At 37.0% G+C, this 17,500-nt stretch overlaps 3 protein-coding genes and 1 long non-coding RNA gene across 4 annotated transcripts in view; 2 read left to right on the forward strand and 2 right to left on the reverse strand.

Moving 5' to 3' along the window:
• LOC130438125 (uncharacterized) overlaps positions 1–9,596 on the reverse strand; it is a 10,929-nt gene extending 1,333 nt beyond the window's left edge. The window contains exon 1 of the long non-coding RNA XR_008909268.1: positions 9,449–9,596. This is a non-coding gene — a long non-coding RNA (uncharacterized LOC130438125). The remainder of the gene's footprint in view (positions 1–9,448) is intronic.
• On the forward strand, positions 6,694–8,835 carry im:7150988 (Golgi-associated plant pathogenesis-related protein 1). Its single transcript, XM_056769930.1, has 5 exons — positions 6,694–6,826; positions 6,901–6,924; positions 7,860–8,069; positions 8,213–8,290; positions 8,406–8,835. Exons 2-5 carry the CDS (start codon positions 6,918–6,920, stop codon positions 8,561–8,563), a joined length of 453 nt encoding a protein of 150 aa, XP_056625908.1. The 5' UTR covers positions 6,694–6,826; positions 6,901–6,917; the 3' UTR covers positions 8,564–8,835.
• A 2,132-nt stretch (positions 9,597–11,728) lies between the features above and the next one.
• Positions 11,729–14,525, reverse strand: trim35-27 (tripartite motif containing 35-27). Its single transcript, XM_056770076.1, has 6 exons — positions 13,888–14,525; positions 13,699–13,794; positions 13,393–13,623; positions 13,098–13,120; positions 12,902–13,020; positions 11,729–12,671 (listed from the first exon to the last, which is right to left on the reverse strand). The coding sequence occupies exons 1-6, from the start codon at positions 14,287–14,289 to the stop codon at positions 12,157–12,159; spliced, it is 1,386 nt and encodes a 461-aa protein (XP_056626054.1). The 5' UTR covers positions 14,290–14,525; the 3' UTR covers positions 11,729–12,156.
• Positions 14,526–15,384: 859 nt separating this feature from the next.
• LOC130438311 (uncharacterized) overlaps positions 15,385–17,500 on the forward strand; it is a 2,272-nt gene continuing 156 nt past the window's right edge. Inside the window, exons 1-2 of the mRNA XM_056770175.1 lie at positions 15,385–16,412; positions 16,551–17,500. The exon at positions 16,551–17,500 is cut by the window's right edge and continues 156 nt beyond it. Of these exons, the coding sequence (XP_056626153.1) occupies positions 16,083–16,412; positions 16,551–17,210 (990 nt within the window). The 5' untranslated portion in view covers positions 15,385–16,082 and the 3' untranslated portion in view covers positions 17,211–17,500. The remainder of the gene's footprint in view (positions 16,413–16,550) is intronic.

Below are 17,500 nucleotides of genomic sequence, written 5' to 3' on the forward strand. Positions count from 1 at the left end.
CTCATTTTCTCCACCAGTGGGTTCGGCTTTTTTGTCAGGTTTGACCTGTGGGTTATTTGACGTGTCCTGTCGGTTCAACAGATTCTTCAGATGAAGAGGAGCGGCAGTGTCATGTACACAAGAGGCTCACTATTTGGCAAGTATTTTGTTACAATCCCCCTTTTTTATGCTTTATAATGCATTTGAAATGACCTATTAATCACGAATGAACAGATTTATAAATGCTTTCTGAAGGGAACATTAATGTAAAGTGTTACCGTTATCTGTACGTAGATCATTCTTCCTGTATTACTTTTTGTTGTTGGACAGCAAAACATTGTCTATAAAAAAACATGTACAAGAAAAGATCCTGCCTCTTATATGTCGATTGAAATTTTGCATTTTCAATGTCCAGTTTGATCCGGATATATTCCACACCCAACATATCTCATGTCCTCATGTGCCTAAATGTGATGTTTTTAAACGGCACTAAAGGAGATCTCAGGAGGTCTGGGATCAACATTATTGATCACTTTTAGTGCAATACCTCTTTTATCGCTTTTAACAGGTTGATCTGAAAAAGCTTTTAACAGCTCGATCTCATTTCTTCGCGGGTGAAAGTTGCTGCAAAGATGCAAAACAGATCCCCATCAGAGTTACTGCCGATCACTGCACCGTTTAACAGAAACGAGAACTAAATCTGTCCGTTTACACAAGACATTTAATACTCTTTGACGGAAAAGATCTTATGAAAAGCTAATATGGAGATGTGTGACGTCGTCTCTGGGTGGGGATGATAAACTCACAGGATTATCTGATAGTGACGGAGGAGATTTCAGTCATCAGAAGCATCCGCTTATTCAGAACACCTCCCTCCTCAGACACAGTCATATTAAAAGCTTTCAGATTTCACGGGACACCTGGAATCCACTCAACCGCATGAGATGAGTGAACCGGAAAAGATGTGTTAAACATTCACACAGAATATTGAACGTGGGGTACTTAGTATTGCACATGACATGTAAAAAGCTCCATGTGTGATATTACATTCTGCTACAGATATTCGACAGCAGATGCTCTCGACACAAAAGATTCCTGAAGTAGATCAAGGACAAACGTTATCACTTCTCGTCTCACAATCCCTCTTTTGCTCTCTCTCTTGATTCTTAGAAACCGAGAGCTCTTATGTGCTTTTGTAAACCCTCCAAATAAATCACATCAACAGGCATTCAAGCCTTCAGTCCTACGGGTCACTGTCTCGTACAACATCCCTCTTTCATAATGTGTGGCCACTAAATACTAACTATCCTTGCCTTTTAATTCTCATCCAAAGTTTTTCAGAGACTTTTCGGCATCCTTTAACCATTTTATTCACTCACCAAAGCCAATTTTTTAAAGGGGAGGTGCCACAGTGTTTCATGCATTCTGACCTCTTTACAATGTTAAACGTGCTGTCTTCTCATCATCAAGTTGGATGTATGTCATAATATTTCTGTTCTCAATACACTCCCCCAGTGTTCGTAAAGGTCTCGAAAAGTTTCCCGGAAAAGCATGCCCACACGTCAACCACCAAGAGCGGGAAGACAAAACATGTGTATGGTATGTCATGTCAAAATACGTGCTTTCTGCAGAGGCATCGAATGGGTTTATAATAAAAGAGATGCTTGCGTTTGGTAGATACTCGCTTATTCTCATGTGTAATCAGAGATAAGTGTTAACGCAGTTTCTTTTGAACGTCTGTTTTATCATAAACCCTTTTGACGTGTCTGCAGCAGGCACGTATTTAGACATGATGTGTGATGCACATAGGTTCACTTGAAGCTCTGAACTCTTTATGCTGTATAGGATGAAGATTAATATGAGATTGGGAGAAACTTTGTGTGTTACATCCGCTTAAATTTTAACAATAAGATGCATCATCTAAATGAGCCAAAACCAAATCTAGACTTAAAGTCTCTGTGTTATATTAGAGATCTTGTCTGGCCTTTCCTGTTCCTGTGCCTCTAAATTCTCATCCACATCTTTTTCAGAACACCTATAAAGACTTCAGATTTTCTGTCAGCGGTTGTCAAACGTTATCAGTACTATGACGCAATAATTCATTCACATGTATCAATTCAATGAGTAATTTACTGTAGTGTTATACTATGATGAATATGTATGGTATGCAGAATGTCATGAATATAGTTGTAGTCTGTGATAAAGTGTTGAATTCATTACGCCGTATCCTCTCTTTTCTATGGTAATGCGGGGATGTGTTTTTTCTGCAGCGGTGTGTGCTTTGAAGTGGACATGCACCCGTTTCTGAAGATCTGACAGATCCTAATGCGCTTCCATTCTGTCCAGACAGCTTTGAACTTCAGACTAAACAACAGTCAGAGACAAAAGAAGCTCAGTTTACTCTCACAAACAGACTGACGGACACACTCGCTAGGTATAAAAACAAATGAGTCCAAACAGCAGTACAGAAAACAGACCCACACAAACTCAATGAAAATCAGTCTTCTCATTTTAACCAGTTTGCGCATCCTATACCTATTTTATGTACTCAACAAAGACAGTTTTTAACATGCATCCGTGACGCATGTAGATCCGAAACATGCTTCATTTAATTTAGACCCAACTAAAAACAAAACTTATGAAAAGCTCTTATGACATTACAGATCCTGTTTGGCCTTTCCTCTCCCCTCACATCAACATACAATATCAATCTCAACCCGGGAAAGCTCAACATTAAACTCTGTTATGTAAGAGGCACTTCGATGTTGACACAAACAATAAAACATGTGCGCCGCATGCATTGACGGAGAGCAGACGATTGTTTTGTCAGACGAGAGTTTTAACTCTTCAACTGCAAAGTTAATTCAATCGCAAAACTAAATCAGGGCAGGAAAGAATGAACGAGCGCAGGACCTGCTGTCTGTCTGCGTGAGTTACTGAGAACAAGAGATACAGACAGGTGCTTAATGAAAACTAATGCTCATTACGCTTGAAGATTACAGTCCAGAGGGAAATGAGAACTGACACAGATGAGATGTGGGACGCAAATCAAGACTCAAAGAAGCTCGTTGCAGTTAAGAACACACACACAAGCATTCACACAAACGCACGCGCATAAACACACAAACATACGGGCGCACACATACAAACACAGTATACAGTTGTAGAGTATATATTGTGTTACACTGAATCCAGTGTGAGATTCAGACATGTAAACCTGACTATATAACCGAACAAAGAAAAAAAAGCTAAACTCAGAGTTTGTTAGCTTCCATTCACACTGTCCTCTGAACTGTGGCGGACTCTGTGAACCAGAAAAAAGTCAAAATCTAAAAACAAGCCTCCCTCTCTCTCCTCCCCTCTTCTCAGTAACTTACAGAGGACGCTCTTCCAAACACATTTCAATCAATCATCATATCATTTTAGAGTTCATCTATGGCATGGCAGCGTGACAATATTCAAACTATATTCTGAACCGTCCTCTGTTGTGTAGGTCAATATCACTGTCAGAATCAAATATTTTATAGACAATTGAACAACATTTCTGTGCATCCCCTTTTTTAAACTATTAATATTCTTCCAAAAACACATGTACACTCATAAACATAATGCAAATAGAGTCATTTTCTGTAGACAGTAATATCTGTATTCCAAGTCACGTTCACCTCAAGCTGCTGTAATATTTTAATAATATATAAGTTAATTGATCAAATGGGTTTAATTAAGTTCAACTAAATCATCTGTTTGAGAAGTGGAACAGAGAATCAAGCTGTAACAATGCCTACATTAAGATTTTGACCAGTTACACTAATAAAACATGAAAATCTCACGCCTCTGTTTCATCATCTTATCTTTTAACAGTAGTTATTATGTTTTCTTGGTTTTGTTTCTCAGTGGCACTGGACTCAAGGTAACAATATAATGAGGTCTCTGAAGATCACATGCTGGCTTGAACGTTTAGCACATCATATCAAGGACACTGATAGAAAACAAACACGTTTAATCTGACAAAAGGCACTGGAGGGGGAATACTAAAACATAGATGGGTGCCCTGTGTCCTTTTCATACACATGACCTTTAAATATTGAACTTATGGTTGCCATCAAGTAATTATACATGCAATTCTTTGTTGTTTATTTGCAGAGCTAGGCAAGAATAAAATAAAATAGCTTTATGCATTTTTAAAAAAGTAATACATTTCTAGTTTGGCTTTCTGGTTTCTAGTGCAGTGTGTGGCGCCTCCTTTAGGCTATACCGAGTATTACACCCTAAACACTTCAACAACATTACCTGAAAAATCTAAACTACACATGTCCTCTAAACAGGCCACTAAAGTATATGGTATATACAAAATCTAACTTTCCATTGATTTGTTTAGAAAGTCTTCTGTTTTGTTCATCTTTAGATACATTGTAAAACCTCATTTTTAAACAGTGAGAAATAAAACGGTGTTATAGGCAATTTAATGACTTCCACAAATGCTTTCAAATAAAATGCTGTCCTGGAAATATAAATGGTATTTTTTTAAGATAATACAAATGTTATTTCAAGAAGGATGATGATGTTGAATGTGCACCAATGACCGAATGCAATGACTGGACTAACATCTAATGGCCCTGCACAGAAAATATTTAGAGCCACTTAAGAGATTCTCATAACAAACGTTTCTGGAAGAAATCACTTACCCTGTCTTTAAACATCAGGTGAAGTGGACCAAGGTTATTTGAACTAAAATTAAATCTCTGAAAACGTTCCTGTTAATTAAAAATCAAATATTGAGCTAAAAATGATTGTCAAAAATAAGGTAAATTTAAAAGGAGTAAAACTTAAAAAACTAAAACTAAAATAAAAAGATATTAATCTTATATAGTAACATTAAAAAAACCCAATACATTCTAAAATGACTAAAGCATATACAAAAATTGCTAAAAATAAAACTAAAAATAAAAGCTAATTTTAAATATATATGAAACTAATGTCAAAACTATAAAACTCTGAACACATCTTTGTGGATCAGCTATATTGTAAACAGTTTGTAGACAGAAATCTTAATGTTATGCCATAATTCAATGTATTTCACCATGCATTCAAGAAAATTTAAATTCTTGTGGAAAAATGTAGGCTTAGCTTATTTTAAGTAAAAAATCTTGCAAACACTATAATTATTACACAACAGGAGCTCCCAGACACGCTGGTGTGTGAAAGATAGACTGGTAAAAACATGTTGTTAATGTGCATGTTGAAGAAGCTGTGAAACAGAAAATGCACAAGTCCTCATTTGGCTGTAATGTAAACACTCTGACCTGGCAAACTCAGAACTTTCTAAATAAACACCGGTACGTCTGAAAAGTGAAACACGAAACAGGATGCGAATTTAAACAAACACTGATTAAAAATAAAAATACAACAGTTCAGGGTTAGGGACAAATGTTTCTGATATACAAAGAGACACTTTGTCTGAGAGTTTTTGTTTTTTAAGGAATCCCATTGTCATTTTTTTAACATCCTACCCCACGCACGTGCAGCCACACACCTCCCAAACAGAAATCTCCTGGTGTTTTTGCATTTTACTATGTGACGGAAGTGACTTGTTAAGCCGTTTGCGTGACTACCATTCTTTGAACTTCCTTATAATTATTTTACTGGTCTGCAAACACGCACGCATCTAATGTTTAAAGTTAAGTCTGGGAATACTTGCCATTGCCAATGCTTTCATAAATTATGAGGAATGGCAAGATTAGAAAATTATTCTTTGCCACATTAAATAATCGATTCATCGCAAATATTTGACATAATTGCAATTCTTGGAAAACAATCTGTAGCATTTTATATCCACACTCTTCGAATATTCTTCATCTTCTGATTTGCATTTTTTTTATGTTTATGAGTTTTATGAAAGTGTTTCCAGATTTGCTGCATCTACACATTAAGACAACATCATCCTCATATCAGTTTTTTTCTGTTAAGGTCTCTCTATAGTGAATGTAACTTGTCATTTAGAGAAGTTTCCCTTTTCTTAATGTATCTATATTTTATGAATTAAATTAATTAATTGTAATTAAACGTTAAAATTGTTAAAGCCCTTAAACAGATGGCCATAAGTACAATTATTTAATAGACAATTTAGAGTTAGCCAAATTTTTTATTATGGTGACAGCTCTAATGGAAATCACAAAAATTATGTGATTTTTTTTAATTCTACACCCCCCACAGACATTACTGATCTTCTGACTGTTTTGTAGTAGAATGTGACCTTGACATGTTTTTGTGAGATTTAATCTCGTCCACCTTTAAAAACAAACCAGAAGCCTCAACTGTGCCAGTTCAACACTTTTATTTCATTGCTTAATTCTTTCTTGATTTACTAAAAAATGAATCATTCAAATGTTAATTATGTATCTTGCATCATAAATGATGATTCCTAAAGGTTTCTCTTTCCTTTTAACACCATGCCAGCTTCCGTGACTGCATGCGTGAGAGCAAGGTTTAGTTTGGTTAGCGAGAAGTTTAGAGACTACATTTGGACTGAAGTTAATTATTCAGTTTTATACAGATAACATCCAATACCAACAAGTTCCCAAGAAGTAAACTGATACAAATATGAAACAGATACCCTCATGAACAGCTTCTAAAGAATCCACTAGAGTTACCCGGAACATATTTTGTGTAAAATGGGATCAGTTTACCCAGTTTTACAATGAGAGAGATGGCGATGAGGAATGCTAAGGGTGGGTCTTGAGCGAGGTGGGTGAAGCTGCTAACAGTATATAAACACAAACATCATGACATGAATACAGCTTTGACTCGACCCGAGCCACATCTGCACAGCTCCACCAGACAACACAAGGTATTATCACCATCACATCACATCAATAATCACTTCTGTCTGATGTTTGCACTTACATGCTTTTTTATTTACAGCTAATAGTTCAGCGGCCATGGCAGGTGGGTCAACTCTCTTTATTCATTTGTTTAAATGGTCAACTGGTATATACAGCCATTTTCGTCATTTCTAGATGTATTGTGTTTAAATTAAATTTCTATAAAATCAAACCTCAGGAGTGACAAAGTCATTCAACAGGATTTTTTTAAATACATGTAAAAATATGACTGGTGAGTTGCTTTAAAGTGAATTACCTTATTTTCTTTGCTGTATTTGAGGTCAGAGAAATACGCAGCATCTTCTCTATTATTGTCACCTGTTTCTCAATTTTAAATTTTCAACAAATAAATGCAAATAGAAACAACATTTTTATTTGAAATTGGAGAGTAATATTGTAAGTAGTTCACAGAACGAAACACCTATAAAAAGTTAATTCAAAAAACCTGTTTTTAAATGTTGAAATGGTCTCTTATTTTTTTCCCCTTTGGACGAAATGAGATCTTAAAAAATCTTTAACAAATCATGTTTTTTTGTGCATTGAAAAACATCAATCAAATTGCAGTCGGTTTGCTTTGATTATGAAAAAAATACAGGTAGCTAACACAATAGAAACACAATAACATAATAAAAAACATGATTTTTTATCTCATTTTGGAACAAATCTCTTCATATATAACACTTGATAGATTTTTTATATTTTATAGCTATGTTTAGGTAAAATTATCATCTTTATCGTTATGTGAACTACTGACACATTTCTCCCAACAAATAAAAAATTTTACAGGAAAGAAAACAAGTTCATATTTATGTTTTAACAATCACATACTTGTGTTTTTACATGGTTGAAGAAGACTTTAAAAAATAATATGTTGTAATAATTTTTGCCACTTTCATGCATCCTGTTATGTTCTCAGTTTTACAAATGATTGTTTGTTTAGTCACTACATCATTCCTTTCCTTTTTTTAATACTTCACGCTTGTTTGCGATTCTCAATAGATGAAAGCTTTAAGAAGGAGTTTCTGGAGACCCACAACGAGTACAGAAGAAAACATCAAGCCCCAGATCTGATACTGAGCGATACACTGTGTGCTTCAGCTCAACTGTGGGCAGATCATATTTTCAAAGTGAAGCGCTTGGAACACAGTGCAACTGAAAACGGAGAAAATATATTTTTCGTTTCCAGCTCCGAACCAAAGAAGTTGACAGGTAAAATAAATATGAACATAATAGCTCACAATCCTAATGAATTTAATGATAACCCGCCATTAAGTGAGTTAAATGTAAATGGGAACAAGGCACCGAGCGCATGGCATTCATGCCATAACATTTATTGTGTTGTATTTTTCCAGGTAAAGAGCCTGTAGAGCACTGGTATAGTGAGATTAAAGATTACAACTTCGAAAAATCTGGATATCAAGAAAATACAGGTTTGCACAATAAAGTTTCCTTTTTGTATTTTTTATACTTGGCTAATAACAATGAAACTAATTCAGAGATTGCAGTTTTATGTATAGTATATAACTTAATAAATATAATTTTCAGGACACTTTACCCAAGTTGTGTGGAAATCTACTAAAGAGATCGGAGTAGGACTGGCTACCGATGGACGCGAATTTTGTGTTGTTGGTGAATACAGTCCTTCCGGAAACATAACCAACTCTGGATACTATGAGGAAAATGTACGATGTGCATCTGAATAATACTTGTTCTCTTTTCATTGCATTCACATTTCCACGAAGATATAATACACTGTGAAATGTGTTCTACTAATTTATTCAACAATCTTTAAATGAAGATCTGCATTATGATTACATGTGCATGTATGTATAATCTAGTTAAAATGATAAACATAAATCATGACATTAGACTAATGAAAAGTCATTGATTTTTTTTCAGTTCTGTATTCATCATTGAAATCACTAATAAATCTGTCCATTGCTTAACTGAATGCAAATAAAAAAAAAGGAAAATAGTGTCGAAAATACATTTATGGAAGTCAATGGTGTAGAAGTGAACACAAATGTTAAGGAAGTGTTTACACAAAAAGGCAATCATTTTAATAAATCTATTGCAAAAGAGGGCTTATAGAAATTTGAAGGTTAAATAGAGGGTTACAGATATCCTGTAAAGAAAAGGGGTGGAGCCAAAACCCACAACCTGTCAGGACATGATTTAGGTCAGTTTTAAGTCAATCAGCCCCTCCTAGTGGTCAGACACAATACTGCACTTTCCTAAAATCTCCCAACTGCTGTATCTTTTCTATCCTTACACCTCCTTTAAACACCACCACACAAATTACATTTAGAACAAACAAAAAGCTAAACAGTCTGCAAGTTTCTTAAGAGAATGACAAAAATGTCCTAATCTGACAGTAACGTTACTTGAAACACGAACATCAATGTACAACATAAATACTATTTTACAAAAGAGTATCCGACAATACATTTACTATTAGGTTTGTACTCATAACCCGTGACGTATTGTGTGTTAAGACAAAAAACGACTCGACGAGTGAGTTCTGCAGTTATTTGTATTGAACTGTGTAAACGACGTGCAATGCACGATACTGAGAGAACGACACATACCCTCTCCATCGCTCTTTAAACACATCCTCTCTGCGATTTTGCCGGTGAAAGTCAACCACACGCTCGACCACTGCTTTTATTGCGACTGAACTTTGGTCCATTTGAGTTTTTGGGCAACCATCGCGTTTTCGGCAACACGCAGCACTGCGACGACGTATCTGCGTATGATATCGCGAGAGCGATTTGCAAAGATAAATATTCCCCATTATCTCGCGATACTTTAATGTCACATTCCAATCGGTCTGCGCGGCGCGGCGTTAACGCGCATCATAGCTGCTTTAAAAATCACAGGAAGATTATAGTATTTCTGCGTGGACACAATAATAGTTAGTCTTGTCTAAACATTAAGATTCGTCTGAATTACAGGCCAGAGAAGGCGCATCTCAAACGAGCCTTATGGTTTGAAGTACATTAGTCATGAGCATTGTTTAAAAAAATCAGTGGAATACGAAATATATGAAGCAGTTTTACTTGAGAGGAATTAAAAGTCAGTCAAAGCAAAGTGTAATCGAAACTTTCAAAACAAAATCGTGTGCTACAGCGCTGTTCTATGTGTGACCACTAGAGGGAGACAGAGAGCTGCAGTCTGATGTGTTTCTTTTGCTGTTCGATTGTTTACAGCAGAACTGTGAACTGATTAAGCAACAAGTGTATTTATACACTTCCCTGGGCGGGTTAAAAGCAATGCATCAAGAAAACAGATGACCAAAACATATATTTACTATCTATACTAGTACAAATACAGGTGTGCATTAAAACATATTGCACCAAGGTAAAGAACTATGAAAGTGATTATTGATGTTATGTTTAAGGCAGAATTCTTTTCCCCGGATAGAAAACAAATCTGCAGCTTATCTTTATCATGGCTTGGTTTCATAGACAAAGCTTAGCCTAGGTCAGAACTATGCCTTAGTTAATTTAGGCTATTTAAGTCGCTTTTAATAAAAGGCCTTATGAGAAACCATGACTGATGTGCATCTCAAAACAAAAGATTGGCACTGATAATATTCTAAGATATGTCCGGGCAAGTTACATTTACATTACATTTACATTTAGTCATTTAGCAGACGCTTTTATCCAAAGCGACTTACAAGTGGGGTAGGTAATGGAAGCAATTAGGACAGCATAAGTACAACAAAAGCATAAGTGCAATTAAAATGAAGACTAGTCTCATATAGCCTAACACAGTATACGTAACCATTCACTGATTCATACAAGTTATCTTCAGTTAAGATCGCTCAAAATTAATTTTAGTCATGGTACTAGTCTTAAGCCTTGTCCGTCAAGAAGGGGCTAAATGTTTTGTTTAAAACAAGGATAGAAGGCAACCGTAAAGTAATTAAAGTTATTTGCAGATTGTGTAAAATTCACAACCTGGATTAAATGTGGATAACCAGGAAATGTTATGACTGATATAAGGAAGTGAGAACAATTTACAAGTGTTATTTGCAGTTCTAATAATACCTGTTCTGTAGGTTTTATTTTGTAGGTAACAAATGTTAAGTATCACTTGAAGATGTTTGACAGAGAAAAAATGTCAAAACATTTCTCTATAATAATTTGTCCGGACGTGTACTCAGGTATTTACGCTGCTTTGCGTATTATTAGGACTGGTGTAACCGGTGTTTCAGAAGAAGGCCTGCATTGGCATTTCAACCGGTTCAAAATAAAAACATTGGCGTCATGCTCTACTTAGAGTCACTGTTTTGACTTTACATTCAGAGTTTACAGCGAGGAACAGAAGTTAAGGCTTTAGAACATAATGAGGTCTCAATGAGACAAGAATCACAGAGATTTACAGCATGATAAAAAATACAACCTAAATATGCTGACCTAAATAAATTTAATCTAATTGGTTTTACAAGTCACTGTAATTTCATTTAACTTAAAAAAAACATGTTTTATAAGTCAGTTTAACATAATTTAAGGTTAAGTGATATGAACCAGTTTGATTTAACTTATACATTACAGCAGCACCTGAACCAAAGTTTTGAATTGAAATGTTTTTAAAGTGATTTACAGCAGACAGCGTAAAGAAGGCACACATCTGAAAAATGCATTTAAGATTATATATCCTTAAATCTGTCGGGAGTCTAATGTCTGATCTGAAGTCTGATTGTCTATCTAAACAAAAAGTCATCAGGGCTGTTTGCCATAACATGTTTGAGACTGTTGAAAGTGTGTGTTGCGTGATTGAGACACATCGGTACGTTTTTGTTCAGGAAGCAAAAGTTCTACACAGTTTGTTTAGTGATAATTTATTAAAAATATTATTCTGCATATTTGTGTATAATAATGTAAAGGATTTAAAGATGAAAAAGAACAAACTTTACCTAAGTTTAGGAATACAATGATTGTAGGAAGAGATTAAAGGTGTAAATGTGTTCACAGCGTTAACCAGCTATTTGTAAGGAATGTGTTGAAACAAATGGAAAACATGACGCTTCTTGCACAACACCTCAGGTAAACAAACATTTTCTTCACATGCAAATGTCTAATAAAGGGGTAACTTAAAAGAATGTACACAAAAAAAAACATAGTATACAAAATATTCAAAGAATTGTGTGTGGTGTGGGAGGGATCGACAGTGGGCAAATGAAAGACTTGGACCAGGTGTCATCATTTTTCAGCACTCAGCAGTATAGAATCACATTTGTCAGGCTACACGTGATTAAAAAAAAGACACTTTTGTTCCTGTGACAAGATTCTTAAACTGGCAAGATCCTGAGCGCTTGAGATGGACACACGTTACAAAAGTACGGAAAGACTCTCTCGGTGAACACGTGCTTGAATGTATAGATGTGAGTGTTGGTGAGAAGATTGAAGAAGGTCAATTCTCCGGCGTCCCAGTTCAGCTGGACTCTGATTTGCTGGATCTTCTGTTTGACCGCGAGGGGCGTCAGGACCTCCCCTGATTCTCCCTGACCGTATTGACCGTCGTGATAAGCAATGCGCCATAAACTGGAACTGGGTGAACGGTGTCTGGTCGAGGTGGCAGATTCCGAGATCATTCCTAAGGCCCAGGTTGTGTTGTCCCCAACGTCAACATCCCAGCAATGCGTCCCAGAGCAAAAGCCTTCAGAACCCAGGACACTTGTGTACCCGTCACATGTTTCAGGGTAACCACGAGTCTGCTGACTCCACTGACCAAACATCACATCGGTTAAACTGCCAGAGAGATGAAGACACGGATGAGCGGTGTTAGGGTCGAGGATAACAGGAGCTGTACGTGAACAGAGACAATCAGATCAATTAAACACTTTTGTGGCATTGTTTGACACAAATGTCAAAAGAAAATATACTAAAATCGTTTCTGTCATGTCAGATTCAAAGATTAATGTAAGACCTTTGTTTGATGATTTTACCTTTGCGTTTTTAAGCTTAAGCAAAAACAAAACACAGAATAACAGATCCTTTCAAAAGGATGATGATAGATAAAACTAGAACACTTACTGTATTGAGTGACATCTGCCATCTTCTGCCATACTCTGAACTTTAGATTTCCCAGATGCTTTGCCACATCGATCACTCCTTCTGACAGCTTCTGGAGACACGGATCTGAGGACGGAATACTGTAAGAACATCCACAGTGAGACATTTGACATCATCGCTTAAACAAACACAAACAAACAAGAGGCATCTCGCTTACCTTTCACATGGACCTCTGTAGTTCTTGCATTCGCAGAATTTCATGGAAAAACAACAAAACACCTTGTTTTTAACAACCACAAAATCATGGTTGAATTGTTATGTTGTTTTATGAATCATGCATTTCATACATTTTAATTTTATACACATTCTGTTCTGTAAGAATCAAATGAAGATTCACAAATGCTGTGTTATCAATTTAAAATCTTATTCCATCAATTTAGAGGTTTAATCCTCATTTTTCACCATAATTCCAATGTGGGAACACACATAAAAGTGTAAATAAGTGGTCTCACCAGCAGGAATGAGATGTTTTGAGTCCTTATCTCATCTTCAACGGTTTGTATTCTTTCCAGGAGAGACATGAGGTCAATGTTAATCTTTATTATCTGATCGTCTAACATCTTCGTCTTCTGCTCTTTCTCCTCCTTTAGAGCTCCTATCCTCATCGCCTCTTCATCTCTTAAAAACAGGCGCAGTTGCTCGAATTCATCCTTGATATGTGCTTCTGTTTTCTCAGCTTGACTCTATTACAGAACAGAGAGTTCAACGATCAAATTGCAAAAACATCCGTCTTCCTACATCTGAAGTGATTATTTTACCTTTATGTGTTTTGCTTTTTGATAGCAGATGGATTTCCGTGACTTAAAGAGTTTGAACTTCTCTTGCAGAGACTTCAGGTCTGCTCTGAGATCCTCCTGCAGAGACCGTTTAAAGTGGTGTGGTTGAGCAATTTAAAAGATGTCACAAAGTGAATTTGAAACCCATAATTAGATTAAAATAAAATCTACCTTGAGAGTCTCTGCCGTCTCCTCCACAGGTCTGCACGTGTGTCTGATGTACAGATCATCCATCAAACACACCTCGCACACGAGACGCCGGTCCTCCAGACAGAAGAGCTCCAGTTTCTCTCCGTGAAGACTGCAGAATAACTCCTGAGCATCTTCTGACACCTGCTTCTCTTTCTCCAGTAAGACCACCTCGCACAGGTTCTTCAGAGCTCGATTGCAGGGAGGATGATCCATACAGAAGTCCGTCCAGCACACGGGACACATCTGTGAGCTGCTGTGAACCCAGTACTGCTCCAGACAGGCCAAACAAAAGCTGTGAGAACACAGAAGAAGAACAGGATCTCTGAAGATGTCACGGCAGACGGGACACAGCAGGTTCTCTTCAAACGCTCGAGTCTCCATGTGTTCGACAGGAATATGTTCTTTCTGCTCAAGAGTTGGAGAGAAGTGGCTTCTCTGCTTTCTGACGGAGAGATTCAAATACAGTTAGGTGGTGATGTCACTCGCCTCAAAACAAGTTCTGCCAGTGCAGAGGGCTTCTGGAGAAGCACATGCCTGTTTGTGTATCTCGTGTGTCATATTTATCTACGATGGTGTTTGGGTTTTTGGACGTTTCCTTTGAATGGTCAGAGTATGCAACCCGCCTACATGAGCTTCTTTGGAAAAAGAGTATACGAATTCCAAAGAGCTGAAAGTGAAAGAAAGCATTTCTCTCTGTGAGCAGGTCAGTTTTGTTCCGGATATGAGTTTTGCTTTCAGGTTGACTTTGAAAATATGTGATGAAAATGTAATGTTTAGTGTTTAGTAGTAAAATCATAGTAGCCACAAATCTACTATGGTTTCACCGTGGTATTTGTGGTAAAACCTGGTAATACAAATAGTCATAAATCTGCCAAAAAAGATAAATAAATATGAAGACAAAACAAAACGGTTACAAAACTCTCTAACTTTCTATAATAGAGCCATTGTTACTTTTCCCAAGGGAACCTATCAGACATTTAGAGATGTTTAAAGATTAAAGAAGACACTCGAGCTGCGTGACTCCTGAGTTTATACAAATGATTTTCAGTCATTCCCCGAAGCGAAACAGACATTCTCTTAAGTAACATCTGAAATGCCATCCATCCATGTGACAGAAGTGATGAATCAGGCAAAACGCTTTAAAAGTTCAAATGCAAATAATCTCTAGAAGACAGATAAAAGCATAGTCAAATCTAACCCGACAAATAGATTCTTTAGTTCAAAATATGTGATAATGCTATAAAATGATAAATGTTGAAAAAACAACATTTATTTAGTGTGTTTAAGGTAAAGATTGTCTTTCATGTTAGTAGTAAAGTGATGTGTTGAATAATACAATTATTTGTGTCAATTATAATACGTCTAAATCCATAATTTTTAACATGAACAGTATTTGCCTTGACAAACATTTCTCAACAAACCAAAAGGTATGATCAGTGTCGCTTGATTACAGTTTTTCTCAATTGTTTACACACAAATTCTGGTACTTCAGACACAATGACCACAACATGTAACTCATTCACCAACCCCCTGAACCAATTCTGCTAAACTACAAGCACAGTTCCTGCTTTACACTCAAATTGCAGTTCTATAAAACACTTTTTTCAAAACACTACACACAATTCTCTGCTTTTGGCACAATTTTCATGCAGAAAATATCTTGTTTTCACAAGGAACACACTGCCATTCAAATATGCACACTGACTCATCACAAGGGCAAACACCCGTCACACAGTTTTACAATTAGCAATCAGAGCTTTAGCATAAAAAGGCAACAGGTGAGCTCTTCTGTTTTGGAGCAATGGATGCCAACATTGGAAACAGAGGCAGAGCCAGAGGAGTGAGAGTTAGAGGAGGAGGACGGGGAGGACGAGGACGGGGAGGACGAGGAGGACGAGGAAGGCCAAGGACTGTAATCTCTGATGAGATCCGAGCCACTTTGGTTGATCATGTGGTCAACCATGGTCTAACAATGAGGGAGGCTGGGCAAAGAGTACAGCCACATTTGAGCAGGTTCACTGTAGCATCCATCATCCGGACTTTCCGAAATGAGAATAGGTAAGAAATCTACTCTCACTAGAAAATTGCAGTACTGCAAATCAATACAGTACTCAATGAGTACTGTTCTGTAGGACTGTAAAAATTCTGCAAATTATGTTTTAAGTATTTAGGAAATGTATACCTACATTGTATTTACAGTATTTTACTATTTGTTTGGCAGAACTGAAAGATTACCAACACAAGGTGGTCGGGAACGTGTTCTGTCTCCTGAACAGGAAACTGAAATCATAAACATGGTCCTAGAAAACAACGCCATAACATTACGGCAAATACAAAGAAAAATAATAGAAAACAATGACATGTTTCAAAATATTGATAGGGTAAGCTTATCAACACTTGACCGTGCCTTGCGCAGAAATCATCTCAGGATGAAGCAGGTCTACAGAGTGCCATTTGAACGCAATTCAGAGAGAGTCAAAGAATTGCGATATAACTATGTGCAAGTGAGTCCCACAATTGATGCATACTCTCAACACTGTATACAGTAAATTATACATATTTCAATATTGTAATCATAATGATTGTGCTTCACAATATTGACCACTCCGTGTCTATTTCTGAAATTGTCATGTGTGTTTCAGAGAGTCCTTGAGCTAGAGGTGGCTGCAGTGGAGCACCAGTTCATCTTCATTGATGAGGTTGGGTTCAACCTCACAAAAAGACGAAAGAGGGGAAGGAATATCATCGGCCAGCGTGCCATTGTTGAAGTCCCTGGCCAGCGCGGAGGGAACATCACAATGTGTGCAGCGATTACCCACCACGGCGTCATCCATCACCATGCTACCCTTGGCCCCTACAACACCGCCCATCTGATCACATTCCTTGACACCCTACACAACACACTCATTCCACCAGATCAGGTAGATGGCCCAGAGCAGCTCAGGTACGTTGTTATTTGGGACAACGTAAGTTTCCACAGGGCTGCTCTGGTTCGTAACTGGTTCACTGCCCACCCACGCTTTTTAGTTGCTTATCTCCCTCCATATTCTCCATTCCTCAATCCTATTGAGGAATTTTTTTCTGCCTGGAGATGGAAAGTGTATGACCGAAATCCACAAACGCGTATACCTCTTCTCCAAGCAATGGAGGACGCATGTGGAGATATAGCAGCTGATGCTTTCCATGGCTGGAATCGCCATGCTAGGCGATATTTCCCCCGCTGCTTGGCCAGGGAAAACATTGCTTGTGATGTGGATGAGGTGCTGTGGCCAGACCGCAACAGAAGAGAGGATGCAGCATAGTTTTTTTTGTTTGTTTTTTACTGTAACTGTATACAGTAAATTCTTCTGTTGTTTTGTATGTAGTGTATGTGCAACTTTGTGTTGGTTGGGAATGGGATGTACACTGTGTACATTGTTTTTGCGAGAAAAATAAAATAAAATTTACAGTAAAAAACAATATTCTCAAATATTTTACAACACACTCATGTTTGTACTCTGTGTAGTAAGTGTAACACTGAACCAAAAAAGGCCTAATTCAATTAAGTATTTTACATTCATCATAGTGTTTTACATTGAGCACATCAGTGTTC

This window comes from Triplophysa dalaica, chromosome 16, assembly GCF_015846415.1.
Source record: "Triplophysa dalaica isolate WHDGS20190420 chromosome 16, ASM1584641v1, whole genome shotgun sequence".
NCBI classification, from domain to species: Eukaryota; Metazoa; Chordata; class Actinopteri; order Cypriniformes; family Nemacheilidae; genus Triplophysa; species Triplophysa dalaica.